The sequence below is a fragment of the Cyprinus carpio genome, chromosome B12 (assembly GCF_018340385.1).
Source record: "Cyprinus carpio isolate SPL01 chromosome B12, ASM1834038v1, whole genome shotgun sequence".
Taxonomy (NCBI): domain Eukaryota; kingdom Metazoa; phylum Chordata; class Actinopteri; order Cypriniformes; family Cyprinidae; genus Cyprinus; species Cyprinus carpio.
Window position 1 is genome coordinate 8,186,524 of NC_056608.1, and position 16,406 is coordinate 8,202,929.

The 16,406-nt window shown below is 37.6% G+C and overlaps 1 protein-coding gene across 1 annotated transcript in view; it reads left to right on the forward strand.

Annotated features, from left to right (window-relative positions):
- Nucleotides 1-2,992: 2,992 nt before the first annotated feature.
- LOC109062250 (glutamate receptor ionotropic, delta-1-like) overlaps nucleotides 2,993-16,406 on the forward strand; it is a 420,176-nt gene continuing 406,762 nt past the window's right edge. The window contains exons 1-2 of the mRNA XM_042735188.1: nucleotides 2,993-3,481; nucleotides 5,837-5,992. Coding sequence (XP_042591122.1) covers nucleotides 3,403-3,481; nucleotides 5,837-5,992 — 235 coding nt within the window. The 5' untranslated portion in view covers nucleotides 2,993-3,402. The remainder of the gene's footprint in view (nucleotides 3,482-5,836; nucleotides 5,993-16,406) is intronic.

Genomic DNA, 16,406 nt, shown 5'->3' on the forward strand with positions numbered 1-16,406 from the left:
CAGAATCATTCACAGGAGCTCAACATGCAATGCTGTCTCCATCAGTTTGGTTCAAATGACAATGTGATTGTGCATTCATCACTCACCAGTGCCAGAAACTGTCACCCAGCATCTCAGAAAGGGTTCTGGGCTTTGTGGCTCGTGTGCTGATATTTTATGACAATGTGTGAGCAAGCTGTAATTTGTTTGGTCCAGATATGAAGCCACTGCACCCTTGGTGCCTGTTTAATTTAACACTTCAGAGGCGTTCACAGTTGGTACAGTATATCGGTTCACTTTAAAAATGCATAGACAAGAAGGAAGAAGGATCCTTCTGTTGTAAAAGCGAAGTTAAATATATATATTTCTGACACTCTAGATTCACAATAGTAAACTTAATTATGAAGCTTTGCTTCAATTATAAACTTATTAATAATGTATTAAAAATACATTTTGTTATACCTTTTATAAGGTTTAATAGTTGAACAACATTTTATAATTTTTTTTTTTTTTTTTTTTTTTTTTTGTAAATAAAGCCGGGTGGGAGAAAAATTAAAAGACCTCAAACAATCAAAAGCAAATAATGCTTCAATATTACTGCAGAGAGGTTTATTTAGATCATATGCACATTATTTTACATAAATCGTCCTTGGACTGGCATGTATTTGCTTTTTCACTGCTATTAGTTGCACTCATGTAGGTAGTTAATTCAGCTGGAACACTATTACAGGCCTTCTTACCCCATATACTCAGACATTAATCACAATACAGCCACAGGTTGCATTCGCTTCCACAACAGCAGTGTTTACACACAAGCACACACGATAGATAGATAGATAGATAGATAGATAGATAGATAGATAGATAGATAGATAGATAGATAGATAGATGATAGATAGATAGATAGATAGATAGATAGATAGATAGATAGATAGATAGATAGATAGATAGATAGATAGATAGATTTCAACAAATTTACCGTCAATACAAAGGAGGCATCCACTGTGCACAACAGTATCAGTGATGTTGTGCTATAGATGAGGGGCGTTGTGCGTTGTATAGCACATCTGAACACACATTTGCGTTATATGTGTCATGAATAATGACTGGTTTGCTAAATGAAATAACATTGCTGATGTGGTAGCCTATATGTTATATAATAACTCACTAATTTGCTAAGCATGATTTTAATCATTTGGTTTCTACTGAATCTAATCACAGAAGTACAGTTCCGTGTGACCAATGTACCTGCCATCAAAAAACACCACAGTACGACAAAACAGAGGTCAGGTTTGTACACACACACACACACACACACACACACACACACACACACACACACACACACACACACACACATATATATATTACAACAAGCGTAAAGGTAGCATCACATTGCTATAATATATTTCCTTAGAATCATGCAAGAGTTTGCAAGAATAATTAGATTAGAAAAACTGGTTTACGTACAGCTGAGACACTGTGCTCGATGCAGATATGAACATGAAAGGAGAGGGCTCAGTGCTTGGAGCTTGATGATTGATCCATTGTAATTCTGTTCGTGACCGACAGAGCTTACGGGAGCTGTCCGCCGGTGTGTGGTGCTGAAAGACATTACATATACTTAACCAAACAATTAAGGGACATTTCTGTTCTTATATTCAACCGCAAGAAATATCCTTTAATTGTAAGAATAAGAATATAATGTTTCGTCTCTGCTGATGAAGTCTTCAGTCATGTGGATGAGTCAATCCAGGGCTGCTCTTCATTTCTCTCTCTCTGAAGTTCAATTTCTTCGGTTCACTTTCCGCTCTCCATAAATCTGTTTTTAATTCTAATGCCGTTTGATATCAACATGTTAAAAGTTAAGAAGATACATGACATAATGAAACCTCAAATGAAAGGTTAAAATCAAATAAAATTTGGACCGTACAAAAACATATATGAGACCAACACAAGTGCATTGTGTTAAAATGCCGCACGTCTTACATTATAAAAAGTAAAACTGTGCAGTTATTACCTTAAAGAGCTAAATAATGTTTTGACATAAATGAAAATGGATCATTTGTGTTACAACCTAACAAACCTCCCTTTACTGTGTTATATTTAAAAACCCGTATATACATAAGAACAAAGATACAAATAACATGCTATCATAAAAACAGCATGTTGTACACAGCCCACAGATCCAGTCTTCACCTGCACGATCGTCTCTGCAACACGTCCTTACCATATCTAAACACCGTGTCTGAATGCAACCTTGTTCACAGGGAGAAATGCGTCTTAAGTGGAGAATTTCCACGGACTTCTGACAGCGGTGCTCCGTCTCGCGCCGCGGGAAGGACGATTCATCTTCGTGACATTGCACAGCGATTATCTGTGCTGCAATATCCGGTAAAACAAGCAAGACATGATCTAAAGCACACTTTAACACTCGAAATAAAGTTATCGTTTCCTTTTGCGCGCAACGAAACATGAAGAACCATCTCCACATTCATTTCTCCCAGGTGGAAATTTCTACGAATATACCATCTATAGCGTCCTCATTGACAGCTACATGTATGTTCACGAACTGTTATTCAACGTCCAGTAAAATCAACGATTAATAATAATAATAATAATAATAAAAACAGATTGAATCAACAGCACACTTGAACACTAAAAAGAAAGTTACCGCTTTGTTCGATGACTCGGTGAACCGCCGGCTTTCCACATTTCTCTCCCCACGTTCGCTTTTCCCATGCTTTCACTGTTGGAAATCTATGTAAACATGCCGCGTTTAAAAAGACCAAGCTCATGAATGGAGAAGAACGCAGGGGTCTCGTTCTTAAAAGTTGAACTGTTCTTGAAAACGCTACGCGTATGGCGAAAATCGCGTAAAGATGGTGAAGACGCGATTTTAACCAGTCATGATACATGTTTACAGAGAACAAAGAATTTGCTCAGACACAGCGCAAAAGCAGTAATGTCTTCTTAAGGCAGCTGCATGTATGTTTAGCGCTGTCCTCTTCTCCGGCTTGGCGCCGAATTCCATCTCTCCGCGTGCGCGCTCGCGCTCGCCCTCTCGAACGAGCGAACAAGCCAGCGAGGGCGCGCGCGCGCGGGGGTGTCCCTCCTCCGCAGTTTGGAGTTTGTGATGTGTCTCAGACTCCGTGAGCGCCGCGCGAGAGCGAGACCTGCGGAGCGAACGCGCCGGATCCTGAAGCGACCGTTACCCTCCAACAGGCGACCTGCCTTTCTCCTTCCTGATTTCCCCCGTATTCCCTCACAGTGTCCCTTGCACTAGCGCTTTCTTTCAGCGCCGGCGCACTTTTTGGTTTATCACAGGTGCATTTGCGATCCTTTGACGTACTTTTCTCACTCACTGGGAATTTGCGGACATCTGAGGATCGTGTGGATGCGCGGCTTTGGAGAGAAGCTGAGATGGAATTGTTGATAATATGCCTTTCTTTTGGGATATTGCAATGCAGTTCGGTGGGAGCCGACTCCATCATTCACATCGGTAAGGAGTGAGCTGTTCAAAGCCTTTATTTGTTGCAAATGATAATAAATGCGCCATCCAGAATGAGGACTCTGAGGGAAGTGTTGTAGGGGTCGGCGTGAAATATCCATTGTTAATAAGCATTGAAAATGTGCCCTGCTCATCGGGCTGAATATCAATTGAGCAGACCACTTGTGATGATAACGTCTCTCTTGTTCAGATTGCCGATAGATCCATTGCACTGACAGATGCATGGACAAGACTAATCTAATTCCAGTCTTAGCAGGTTGTTCACTAGGAACGCTTAATTGTGTAAATCACAGATTTCAGGTAAGTTGGAAAAACAGGAGGCGTCTGTCATAAGGCAGAGTAAGCCAATGTGTGTGGGTTGCTCTCCCCCTCCCATCTATAAGATTGAACTTTGTATGGAACGTGAGGTAAATCTTAATAAAGGATGCTGAAGTAAATAAATGACAAGAGGACAAATGCTTATTCTTGACTACCCCAGGCCGTAAATGTCATCTTAACCAATCCCCTTTGCATGAACTGGACACCCTGTGCATTCTGATTATCTCACCAAATGTGAGGAAAGAAAGATTTTGGCTCTCCAACAGCAGCAAAGAGGAGGAAGAGGGGCTGCTGGGGAGGGCAGCTGTAGGAGGGCAGTTGTCATGAAGAAGTCAGATCCAAACACTCATTTATCGTATCGAATCAGCTGTTGGCTCATTGGAAAGAAGATTTATTGGAATCTGTGAAAAAAAAAGCCGCCGTATTTGTCATTGGAGATTCTGAAGTAGTTTTGTCTCTAAATTCTGTTTGGCCTTCAACAAAGCTACTTATCGTTCTAACCTTTAATTTAAAAAACAGATCGTTTCGTGTGGCCAAAACTGACCCAGTGGAGTCGGTTATCATACAGTATATTAACCTCAACTACAGTAGCTTTAACAAATCAGATTTTGGCTTGTTTTATGCAATCTATGTCTTAGGTAGTATTTTGCTCCCCAGTACATTTGACCAAGACATTGGAAATGATTCAAGAAAGCAGTTTTAGATAGATCAGGCATTGAAATCACCTGTATTGAATGCATTTGACATGTATTGAACTGTAGTGGATGCAATATGCAGAGTCAAATGATGCTATATCCCTATGCACACAGAAATATTTCTACAGGTTGTTCTCAGATAATTCAGTTTACCTACCAGTTGCATGGGTCTAGATCAGAAAATGAGGTCTTACAACATTTTCATCCAGCTCTTACCTTTAAGTGCAGACGAGGGCGTATCTGTGGCCGTGTAATAGGCAGGACTCAAAGGTGCACAGCGCAGGTAAAATAACAAATTCCATCCTCTCCAGTGCACAATACTTCCACTTTGTCACATCCGCTCACGTTATCATCCAGACCAAATTCGGCTCCGAAGGGCAAAAGAAAAATAGGGCTGTCCATTGAATGGAGAGGGTGACATGAAGTGATTTTCAGGGTGGTGTGGTGATTTACAGAGGCAATGGCCATCCAAAACTGGTAATTGGAAGGCTAGTACAGGCAGTGTGGATCTGGGCTGCTTACACTGGCAACTGGAATGAACAGATGCGACACCCCTATTTCTGCTAAATAAGATGAACACTGCAGTGATACATCAACCAGATTCTACCTGTCTACCTGCCCATCCTATTGGGCTCCTCTAACACAGGTAGAGAAGAAGGGTACATTTTGGCCAAACATAAATGAGGCTTCTCAATCTCTCTAAAACCCATTTCAGATATCATGCTTAAACTTAAATACGTTACACTGCCATAATATCAATTAATCTACATGCAACTTGATACACAACTTTTTTGTGGGTTGCTTTGATTAGCACCTGCTTGGAATGTAAATACTTAACAGTAAGGATTGTTATTCCCTCTTTATATTAGCTTCCTTTAACTAGTACTGTATGCAATTTTCTTTGTTTTGGCATACTTATTGTGTTCATGTTTTATTACAGAATAGTACATAATTACATAATAGTTTTCAGTGAAACAAACAACAATCTTATTTTTGCCCTGAGCTCTCTGTAGGATGGGTTTCCATAGCTCAACCTATACAGCATAGCGATAGCAATGTCAAGGTCATGTGTTTAATCTGAGAGAATATACACACTGATAAAAAATAAATAAAAATAAAATAAATAATAATAATAAGTACCTTGACTGCACTTTTAAGTGGCTTTGGATAAAAGCATCTGCCAAATGGATAAATGTAAATGTTTGTAAAATAATAGGCCTGTGAGCAAAATGAGCCAAGCAAGTCGGTTGCCCTCTGTATGCAAATTAGCAATTGCTTCGGTTTCTTTGTACGCTTCACTAAGACCCAGATAACTATCTACACATGCCCGCAGGTGCCATTTTTGAGGAGAACGCAGCACGGGATGATGAGGTGTTTCAGTTGGCGATCTCTGACCTCAGCCTCAACGATGACATTTTGCAGAGCGAGAAAATCACCCACTCCATAAAATATATCGAACCCAACAACCCCTTTCAGGCAGTCCAGGAAGGTGAGTGAATCATCATGTTATGTCTCTTGACTCTCGAACTGCATCATTCCCTGACGTCTGTGTGTACATGCTAAAAATTTTTACATGCAAGTTGTTGTCTGGCAGTTTGTGTAACCCTCCAACAAGACATCAAGTCAAAATGACACACATCGCCAGGGTTTCTGCTTTTGTTCAGAGCGTGCTTACGGCAAGCCAAGATGTCTTGAAAATGTATGTGTGCTTGTTTAATGCCAGCATGAAAGGTGACGTTTGGTTTCAAAGACTTCCACCTAAAGCTTCCCCACAGTCTAGTGTCTTCTGTGAAAGAAGAGCTAGGTGGAGGTATTGAGTCAAGCTGGACTCAATAACAATTTTCCACATAATTGCAGTTGAGGATGGGTGCTCTGAAGCCTGAGCTTTCCGAAAGATCATTTTGAAAAGCGAGGAAAAAGAGAATGTCTTCTTCTGAATGGGCTAATGGCAGTTAATGATGCTGGGATTGACAACGAAGACGATGGTGATGATGATGGCAATGATTATTTCCGTTAGAAAATATCCTCCATAACAATATTCTGTGATTGGTTTTGGACATATATCACTGGGATCAATCTAAGTGAGCTATTGACACTGGTATAGTGCAATCTTTGCTAAGGTTTCATTTGTCATTCTTCTTCCTCTGCTATTACTTGGACCTTTATCAATTAGTCTGCAATCATAAAGTACTCACTGTTTTGTCAAGTCTACGTTCTACAGTTCTTTGCTTTCAGTTTAATAGATGTCTTTCAGGTTGGTTTGGTGAGCTGTTTTATTTCCCACATGTCACCATGTCAACCTGAGGAATAACACGAGCACGCTAGTAGAACATCCTTATTCTGACAAAGCCGTATGACATTGCAAATGGCACAGGGGGACTTAACTTTTTTTAATATAGCTGGTGTTAACATCTAGAATGAAACTGTCTCATTGTATGTTGATTTGTTTCACACACCAGAGATAAACCTTTATAGCGTCTCACTGGTGCTTGAAATGTTCAGGGAATGTTCGGCTTTATCTATTTGGAGTTACCACTCAAATGCTCCAAATTTTTTGCCACTGGACCTCTGGTTCATCTGGCAATATCCGGATATGTGTGATCTTCTGCATGAATGTGCTGTCATGGTGGTGTGTTTGAAATGCAGGACAGTGTGTAAGTACCTAAGCACAGTGATACTGTGCTCTCTTGACTGAATGCCCTGTTGATTTTGGCTCTGTGAATAGATTCCAGGCCATTCAAGACAGCCAAGGAAGTTCTTTTTAGTGGTCACAGTTGCCATCTCAAAATGGTAACAGTAGCCCACATTGTATGTTGGGATGTGCTGGAGGAAAGCATTGGGGCTCCTTTTATTAAGCAGCGGAGCAACTTTTCCATTTAGTGGTGTTAAAGGGTGACTCTTACGAAATCTGTCAAGCATGTGTCTGGGTCACCAAATTAGCAGAAAGAAATATCACCACAATGCAAAAACTATTAATGGTCCTATAAAATACAGAATATAATTTTGTTTATATGTGTTTATATGTAATACTGAAAATAAATTAAAACTTTCATTCAGTAAGGACACATTAAATTCATCAAAAGTGTGTTGCAAAAATTTTTAAATAAATTAATAAATTCTCAAATATTTTATTTAATATATATATATTTTTTCAAATAAATGCTGATGTAATGTAAATAATGCAGATGCATTTCTATTCAAAAAGGGGTAAAGGGATAGTTCACCCAAAATATTCAAAATAATAAATGTATATAATTTTTTCTGTTAAACAAACAAATTCTATTTTGAAGAATGTTGGTAATCAGACATTTGCTGGTTGCCCTTGAATGCTATGGAAGTCAAACACAAAAGCAACTGTTTGGTTACAAACTTTCTTAAAAATATCTTCTTTTGTGTAGAGTAGAAAAAAAAATTAAATCATGCATATACTCAGCATTGGTAGTAATGATGATTTTGATTGGACTCTCAAAAATTACTGTAATACAAGTTCTCATTTAAATAATCTTAAAGGCAACACAACAAATATTACCATGATAACCACTGTAACACATATTAACACATATTACAATTTCTGTTGCATTTGGGATGAAATATGATGCAGACATGCTTTCCTGAGATTCACTTTACTAATTTTTAACTCGAGAAAGTAACATTATTGAATTTTCACTCCTCAAGATTTTACTTTCTGTATGCACAATACAGAATATTGTGATGTAGGCCTAGTCAAAAAGCCTGCTAGAGAATCGTCTGCTGGTATGACTATGAGCTTCACATCAATAATACAAAAAAATCCTGTGAATTGTTCATTACATCGCTGCCTATTGCCTGATTCTATTGCCTGAAGTTGATCTTAGATCTTACTTTAACCCTTTTTGAATTTTTATTACTTGCTCCATGTTTCTTTATAATTGACAAATGTGTTATACTTTCATGCTGTATCCTCAGGCTCTCATTTTATACTCAACACCAAATGTAAAACCTACTACAGAAACAAATGGAGAAGGTGTAATGAAACCCACTAGATGAATCCCACAAGGTTTTTCGTGGTGTCGGGATGTCAATAAAGATTTGGAGCTTTCCTAAACTGCCTGTTCTCACAAAAGAGTGTGAAATGCCCCAAACCTCTTCAGGCTCCCTAAATGGAGCCAGATCTTTTACTTATTATAGCATAGCTGCTGTTTTCATAGTCTTTCTTTCTTTGTTAGTTAACTGTGTGATAGCACTCCAAATAGCTTTATTATTGGAATAGCAATGCGTGGAATTATATCTTCTTTATGTCTTCTGATTTGTGTCACAACTGCATCTAAATATGGTTGTGGCTAAGTGCTTAAAGGAGTAGTTCAACCCCAAATTAAAATTTCCTGAAAAGATTCTCTTCCTCAGGCCATTCAAGATGTAGATGAGTTTGTTTCTTCATCGGAACAAATTTGTAGAAATTTAGCATTACATCACTTGCACAACAATGGATCTTCTGCAATGAATATTGAAGGTGCCGTCAGAATGAGAGTCCAAACAGCTGATAAAAGTGCAAATCCAGTCCATCAATTAACGTCTTATAAATCAAAAACCTGCATGTTTTCAAATCTATCATTATGATATATTTTAACTTTACATTGCTTCTGCTTCAAATACAGTTCCTCTATCCATATTATTGCATTTTTTCTTGTGAAAAAGTCATCTAATCTAAATAAAAATAGAAAAATGCACAGCTCAAGCACCATTTGCACACGAAAACAGTCCAAATGTTCTGAACAAATTTGCCAGTGGATTTTTATGTGAGAGGATAAAAAGGGATGGACTTTTTCTGAAATAAATGTTATTATGGATTATGCAATTGTATTTTGTCCAGAAGAATGTCTTAATAAAGGCTTTGTTTTTTACAAATAAGCAGCTTTTCACTTTCACAAGAAAGGTTGATGAGTTAATTGATTGACTGGAGCTGTGTGGATTACTTGTGGATTATTGTGATGTTTTTTATCAGCTGTTTGGACTCTCATTTTGACGGCACCCATTCACTGCAGAGGATCCATTGGTGAGCAAGTGATGCAATGCTACATTTCCCCAAATCTGTTCTGATGGAGAAACAAACTTATCTATATGTATCTTTTATTTGGGTGAACTTATCTTTTAATTTAATTATTTCACACATTTGATTCCTTCTTGGAGTGACTTACAGACAATTCAGTTGAAATAATCTATGTACGGTGTACACAATCAAATTTACCAATTAGTTGTTAAAGACATCATTAAAAGCAGACCAGACAGCTCTATCTCTATTCGTCTGGTCCGGTGAAAGTAAGTCATATGGAAAGTGATACATGTCTTTAATCATTCACAAATTGTATTAGTGTCTTTCTTTACCATCGTTGCTCCCACCAGCCTTAAGGTCTAAGCCAAGGGAAACCCTTAACACACAAGAAAAAGAAAAACAGTCAAAATCAAAGTTTAAGCTGTCGGCAACCATGTTTCTAGCTTGAAACCATGAGTTCAGAGTTTCTATTGTTTTTAAGTAAATCACTCCTACATTTAAGTGCAGCTGCCACTTACAAAACTGCACTTTTTTATGTCATATGATTATTAGAGGGCTAGTTTATTGCTTCTTAAGCTTGGACTTTGCCATTTTGTCTTATTTTTTCTTTATACAAATTCACTGGATGATGGTTATTCTGAGACTGAGGTTCTCCTTTAATTCCTGCTAACCAGCACAAATACATCTAACATGCAATATGCTCCTGTGACTATTAAAGCCATAACATCTTACCTAGTTTCTTTATGTAAGCCTTAATATTGTCATATTTATCAAGCAATTATGCAGAGAGCAGATTTAATCAAACGTAATAAGGCATGTATGCCCTCATTTACTAAAGGTTAGTTAGAATAAAAACAAGTTCAAATGTATTAGTATACTATTTTTAATTATGCTATTAATACTGTGGCAAAATGGAGACTTATAAACGAACAATACATTAGAAATACACCATATTAATCCTGTAAATCTGACTGTATCATATCAGATGCAAAAAAAATAAAATTAAAAAAAAGCCTTGAAACCGAAGGAACCTGTTGTATACATTCCTCTACAAACTTCTTCCATCTGATTTGTTTATACTTTGTAGCAAGTAAAAGGTTAGTTGATAGTAAAATACAAACCCGATTCCAAAAAAGTTGGGACACTGTACAAATTGTGAGTAAAAAAGGATTGGAATAATTTACAAATCTCATAAACTTATATTTTATTCACAATAGAATGTAGATAACATATCAAATGTTGAAAGTGAGACATTTTGAAATGTCATGCCAAATATTGGCTCATTTTGGATTTCATGAGAGCTACACATTCCAAAAAAAGTGGAAAAGGGAACAGGTAGCAATAAGAGGCCAGAAAAGTTAAATGTACATATAAGGAACAGCTGGAGGACCAATTTGCAACTTATTAGGTCAATTGGCAACATGATTGGGTATAAAAAGAGCCTCTCAGAGTGGCAGTGTCTCTCAGAAGTCAAGATGGGCAGAGGATCACCAATTCCCCCAATGCTGTGGCAAAAAATAGTGAAGCAATATCAAAAAGGAGTTTCTCAGAGAAAAATTGCAAAGAGTTTGAAGTTATCATCATCTACGGTGCATAATATCATCCAAAGATTCAGAGAATCTTGAACAATCTCTGTGCGTAAGGGTCAAGGCCGGAAAACCATACTGGATGCCTGTGATCTTCGGGCCCTTAGACAGCACTGCATCACATACAGGAATGCTACTGTAATGGAAATCAAAACATGGGCTCAGGAATACTTCCAGAAAACATTATCGGTGAACACAATCCACCGTGCCATTCGCCGTTACCGGCTAAAACTCTATAGGTCAAAAAAGAAGCCATATCTAAACATGATCCAGAAGCGCAGGCGTTTTCTCTGGGACAAGGCTCATTTAAAATGGACTGTGGCAAAGTGGAAAACTGTTCTGTGGTCAGACAAATCAAAATTTGAAGTTCTTTTTGGAAAACTGAGATGCCATGTCATCTGGACTAAAGAGGACAAGGACAACCCAAGTTGTTATCAGCGTTCAGTTCAGAAGCCTGCATCTCTGATGGTATGGGGTTGCATGAGTGCGTGTGGCATGGGCAGCTTACACATCTGGAAAGGCACCATCAATGCTGAAAGGTATATCCAAGTTCTAGAAAAACATATGCTCCCATCCAGACGTTGTCTCTTTCAGGGAAGACCTTGGATTTTCCAACATGACAATGCCAGACCACATACTGCATCAATTACAACATCATGGCTGCGTAGAAGAAGGATCCGGGTACTGAAATGCCCAGCCTGCAGTCCAGATCTTTCACCCATAGAAAACATTTGGCTCATCATAAAGAGGAAGATGTGACAAAGAAGACCTAAGACAGTTGAGCAACTAGAAGCCTGTATTAGACAAGAATGGGACAACATTCCTATTCCTAAAGTTGAGCAACTTGTCTCCTCAGTCCCCAGACGTTTGCAGACTGTTATAAAAAGAAGAGAGGATGCCACACAGTGGTAAACATGGCCTTGTCCCAACTTTTTTGAGATGTGTTGATTCCATGAAATTTAAAATCAACTTATTTTTTCCCTTAAAATTATACATTTTCTCAGTTTAAACATTTGATATGTCATCTATGTTGTATTCTGAATAAAATATTGAAATTTGAAACTTCCACATCATTGCATTCTGTTTTTATTCACAATTTGTACAGTGTCCCAACTTTTTTGGAATCGGGTTTGTATCAAGATGAACAATAAAGCAACTGATAATTATACATCAGGTTTTGAAGAATGTTTATATAGGGCCCGATATAATATGAGCTCCATATTCTCCATATTCTCCAATAGCATACTGTAATGCCTGATGTGTCAAATATGATGCTCTTTTTTAAAACACTGCTATTGACTTAGTGTGTAAATAACACTGTTTTTGTGAATTATTAATTGAGATGATATCATCCTCTGCAATCTCTGTGAAACATCTTATGGGTGTTACACTTGTATATTCAGATCGACACATACAGCGGTTGATAGCTCATACTAATAGCAGGGGTTGATATCATGTGTCTAGCCATGGATGCTCATACTTAATAGAGAGAGGACAGAGTCCTCCAAACATTCATGTTGGCTTCCCTGCTGTACTTGCCCATGCTTCTGAGATGACTTGCACAGCCCCAGTGGAGTTGTAATGGAGTTATTTGGATGCCACTGAGAAAGATGAGTCCTTGGACCTTTCTCTCCATTAGAAGATGCTAATGTTAGAGGTTTGAGGAATGACCTGCACATATATTTTTGGCCTGTACTGCTCAGTTTTAAACCATTCGGTGTGCAGACATCGGCATGAGTGTGTGGGATGCATACAAATGAAGAAGAAGTGTGTATTCGCACACACACATCAACAGCCCACACACACTTGAGACAAACTAACATATGGACCCTTATTCTGGGATGTGTGGGCCGAGCATCAATCCTCCGCTGACCATAGAGAGAATGACACTGGATGGCTGCTGGGCTGTTTTAGTGAGGGTCCCTGATTCTGTGATTCACACTTGAATTAAATTGCCCAGTATGAGACCTTAAATGCACTTTCAACACAAATAAATGAGGTTAATTACCTTATTACCAAGGCTAGCCATTTGATTGCCAAATTGCACAGTGTTCCTGTAAAAACAACATATCTGTCCACCCTGGGCAGCACCCTGCGTATTTCTGTGAGTAAAATGTGTTGATGCCTAACTGCATTATTCATGCAGAAACATAATTTGAATTTGTCTGTCATTTGCAGATATTGCCTTCATTACTTGGCTCAGTTCTGTGTTTGAAAGCTGGCTGATTAAGACATTTTTAATCGCTGTCAGAATCTCTCTACATGGATCACTCACAATTACAAAATTGTGATTTTGCCAAGTAGGACATGTTCCTGGATCACCATCTTTATAGGTCCTTGAACAGCTTTCCTAGGGAGCAACAAAGATGTTTAAATTATGTTAGGTGTTATATATATATAAATAAATTATTACAATTATTTTTAAGTACAGTACAATACAGGAACATTGTAATTAAAATAGGCACACTGAATTAAAGTAATGTTTTCAACAGTTTTTCAATAAATTAACAAAATAATGTCATATGGTAATTTTTATATTACTATGAAAAAAGTTGCACTTAATGCTATGACAGTTTGCTACTGAAGGTTAAAAAAATAATGCTATTAAAATATTCCAATGTTTCCAGACTCTGAAGATAAGGAGAGAAATTATTCTAATTATAAAGCCTTTGGAAATAAAAGGTGAATTAAAATCATAAATTTAAAATGTTGCTTTATTTTATATTGTCAGCAAAACATTGCAAATCTATTGTGAATATTCAGTTTATCACCCAACCCTTGTTATTATTGTTTGCTTTTGATTAGAATATTCCTACCGGAATTAACAAAAGGTTTTGGTCCTGGAACGCATCCTTTTCTGTCAAAATAACTGTGATTTTAAAATGAACCAAAACCATTTCAAAACCCAACAACGTTTTATTTTTCATTTTGAGTATCAACTGAAATGCCTCCGGATGTACCTTAAACTATATTAAAATATCCTGATGCATCCTTTCTGTCAAAATCATGGTGACCTCTTCTTTAAAATGAACCAAAACTGCTGCAGGACCCAAGCGCCTTTTCTTTTTCATTTTGAGCGTCATCAGAAATGCCTGCAGTTGTACCTGTAACTACATTATAAAACTGTGATGGATAGGATTTACAATAAATACAACTAAAATTGAGACACAACTTGCTTTTGCTTTTTTGCAACATTATCATGTCACAGTGAAAATAAGTACAGTATCTAGCATTCAGCAATCATAACATCTGCATTCCTCTAGCTCAAGCAGTAGAACATAGCACTAGCAACACCAAGCTTTGGTTTGATTCCCGAGGAATGCATTAACTGATAAAAAAAATAAAATAAATAATTACCACCTTAAAAATGCAATGCATGTTGCTTTGGATAAAAGAGTCTGCCCAATGCATAAGTGTAAATAGTATCCAAAGCCTGAGCTTAGCATCGCTCTCTTCAAGTGTTCCCTCTGAAGATCAAATGCAGCAGAGGTGCAGAGGGATGCACAGGATCATGGCATAAGGTGATTGAGCTCTCTCTCCTGGGCAATCGAACCGCGTCCCTACGCCGTTACAGTCAGTGCTGGTTGACACTTCATGTGAAAGATGTCCATTGCATGGGAGAGGAAACAATGTGGGGGAATTAATCAGGCTGCGAAAGATTCATTGATCCATCTATGGCGGCTAGAGTTTAAACAGCCAGAAGCATCGCTGAGGAAGGGATAAACATCTGAAAGTGCAAGCCTAGGCCTATCTGAAGAGAGATATACTGCTGTGACTGTGCCACAGCTTCATCCATTAGCCCAGCCGGTGCTTTGAAGCAGAGTTGCCGAAATAATTAATTTGCAAACTTTTCCTAGTTTCCACTGCAGTGCATCTAATCTGTGTGCAGTACAGCTTTATAATGGAGAGACAACATGTCAGGCATGGTACCTGATAAAACACTTCTGTGAGAAAAGGCTGATGGCTCTTTAGGTAGCACTGAGTCAAAATTTTGAGAACTTGAAATGTGGCTCCACAAATATTTGAGACGTAACTTGGACTTTTTCGCAGTTTCTTGCGAATTGACTCATACTTGACCTGTTGACCTGAGACAAATCTTAAGCTTCACCTTTTCTTCGTTTAAATGGATCCAGTGTGTAGTGATTTGTTGAGAGAGCTTCAAATGTATTTGGATAAAAAATCCGATCAGCCAGTGATATCACTGAAACCAACTCTTTGCCATCCGCCTGTGTGAAGATAAAAACATTAATCATGTCTGGACCTGTTTGATAGCAACCATGGTGGCCAATTTAGGGACTTTGATCACTAGATCAAAAAAACTGTTCAGTCCCCTAGTGAATAATATTTTTAAAAATGAAACAACTAGTGGCATCTATGATGACAAGCTGTCTGGCTTCAACAACGGCTGCTTTCCTATATTTAGTTTGTTGCTAAAAATGTTCTTTTTTCAGTTAGTTGAAGTTTTAAACAAAGTAATAAGCCACAAGAGGCCAGTAACAGTGGTTTTACTTTGAAGCTGTGTTGATAGAGCTATAGATCAATTGTTTTCTCACAATATTGCATGGATACTTTATATGTTGTATTGATATTATTTATTTATCCCTTATTAAATTGCTTATTAGTAATTGCTTAGTAGTTCATTCACATAAAACATATTAGTGTACATTCTCTCTTGTTTTGTACCTTATCTTTTCAGAAATTTTAGCTTCAAATCAAAGTTTTAAAAGTCAGTTTTGAAGTCAGATTACCTGCCCAAATAAAGTCACATGGTTTATAAACATGACTAATAAGCAATGCATTAAATTACATTACATTTTCAAGTAAAAAAATAAAAAATACAAATAAAATAAAAAAAAATAAAAAATTTTCACACTTTCTTTCAAGTACTGACAACATATCGATCTATAATCCAGCCATGTTTGTACCATGAATCTAACTTGATGTAAGTTATCAAAACATGCTTGCACACATTTGTTTCAAGGATTTTCATGTCTTCTTGTGAGTGCACTTAAAAGACCAGAGGGAAAGGAATCTCAGGCCCTTTTCAGAGGGTGTGTCGAGGAAAAGGGTCTCACAGGGACCATAGCTTTTATTGAGAGCCTTCTTGATGTATGATTCCACTCTGGACTAAACACACTTAAAAGTCAGGGAGGTGCAACATCACCCCTGTGGGATGCCCTGTTTTCCAAGCAGCAAGAAGAAAACCAAATAAAACATAAAAAAAAAAAAAAATAAAAAAAATAAATAAATAATAATAATAATAATAATAATAATAATAATAATAATAA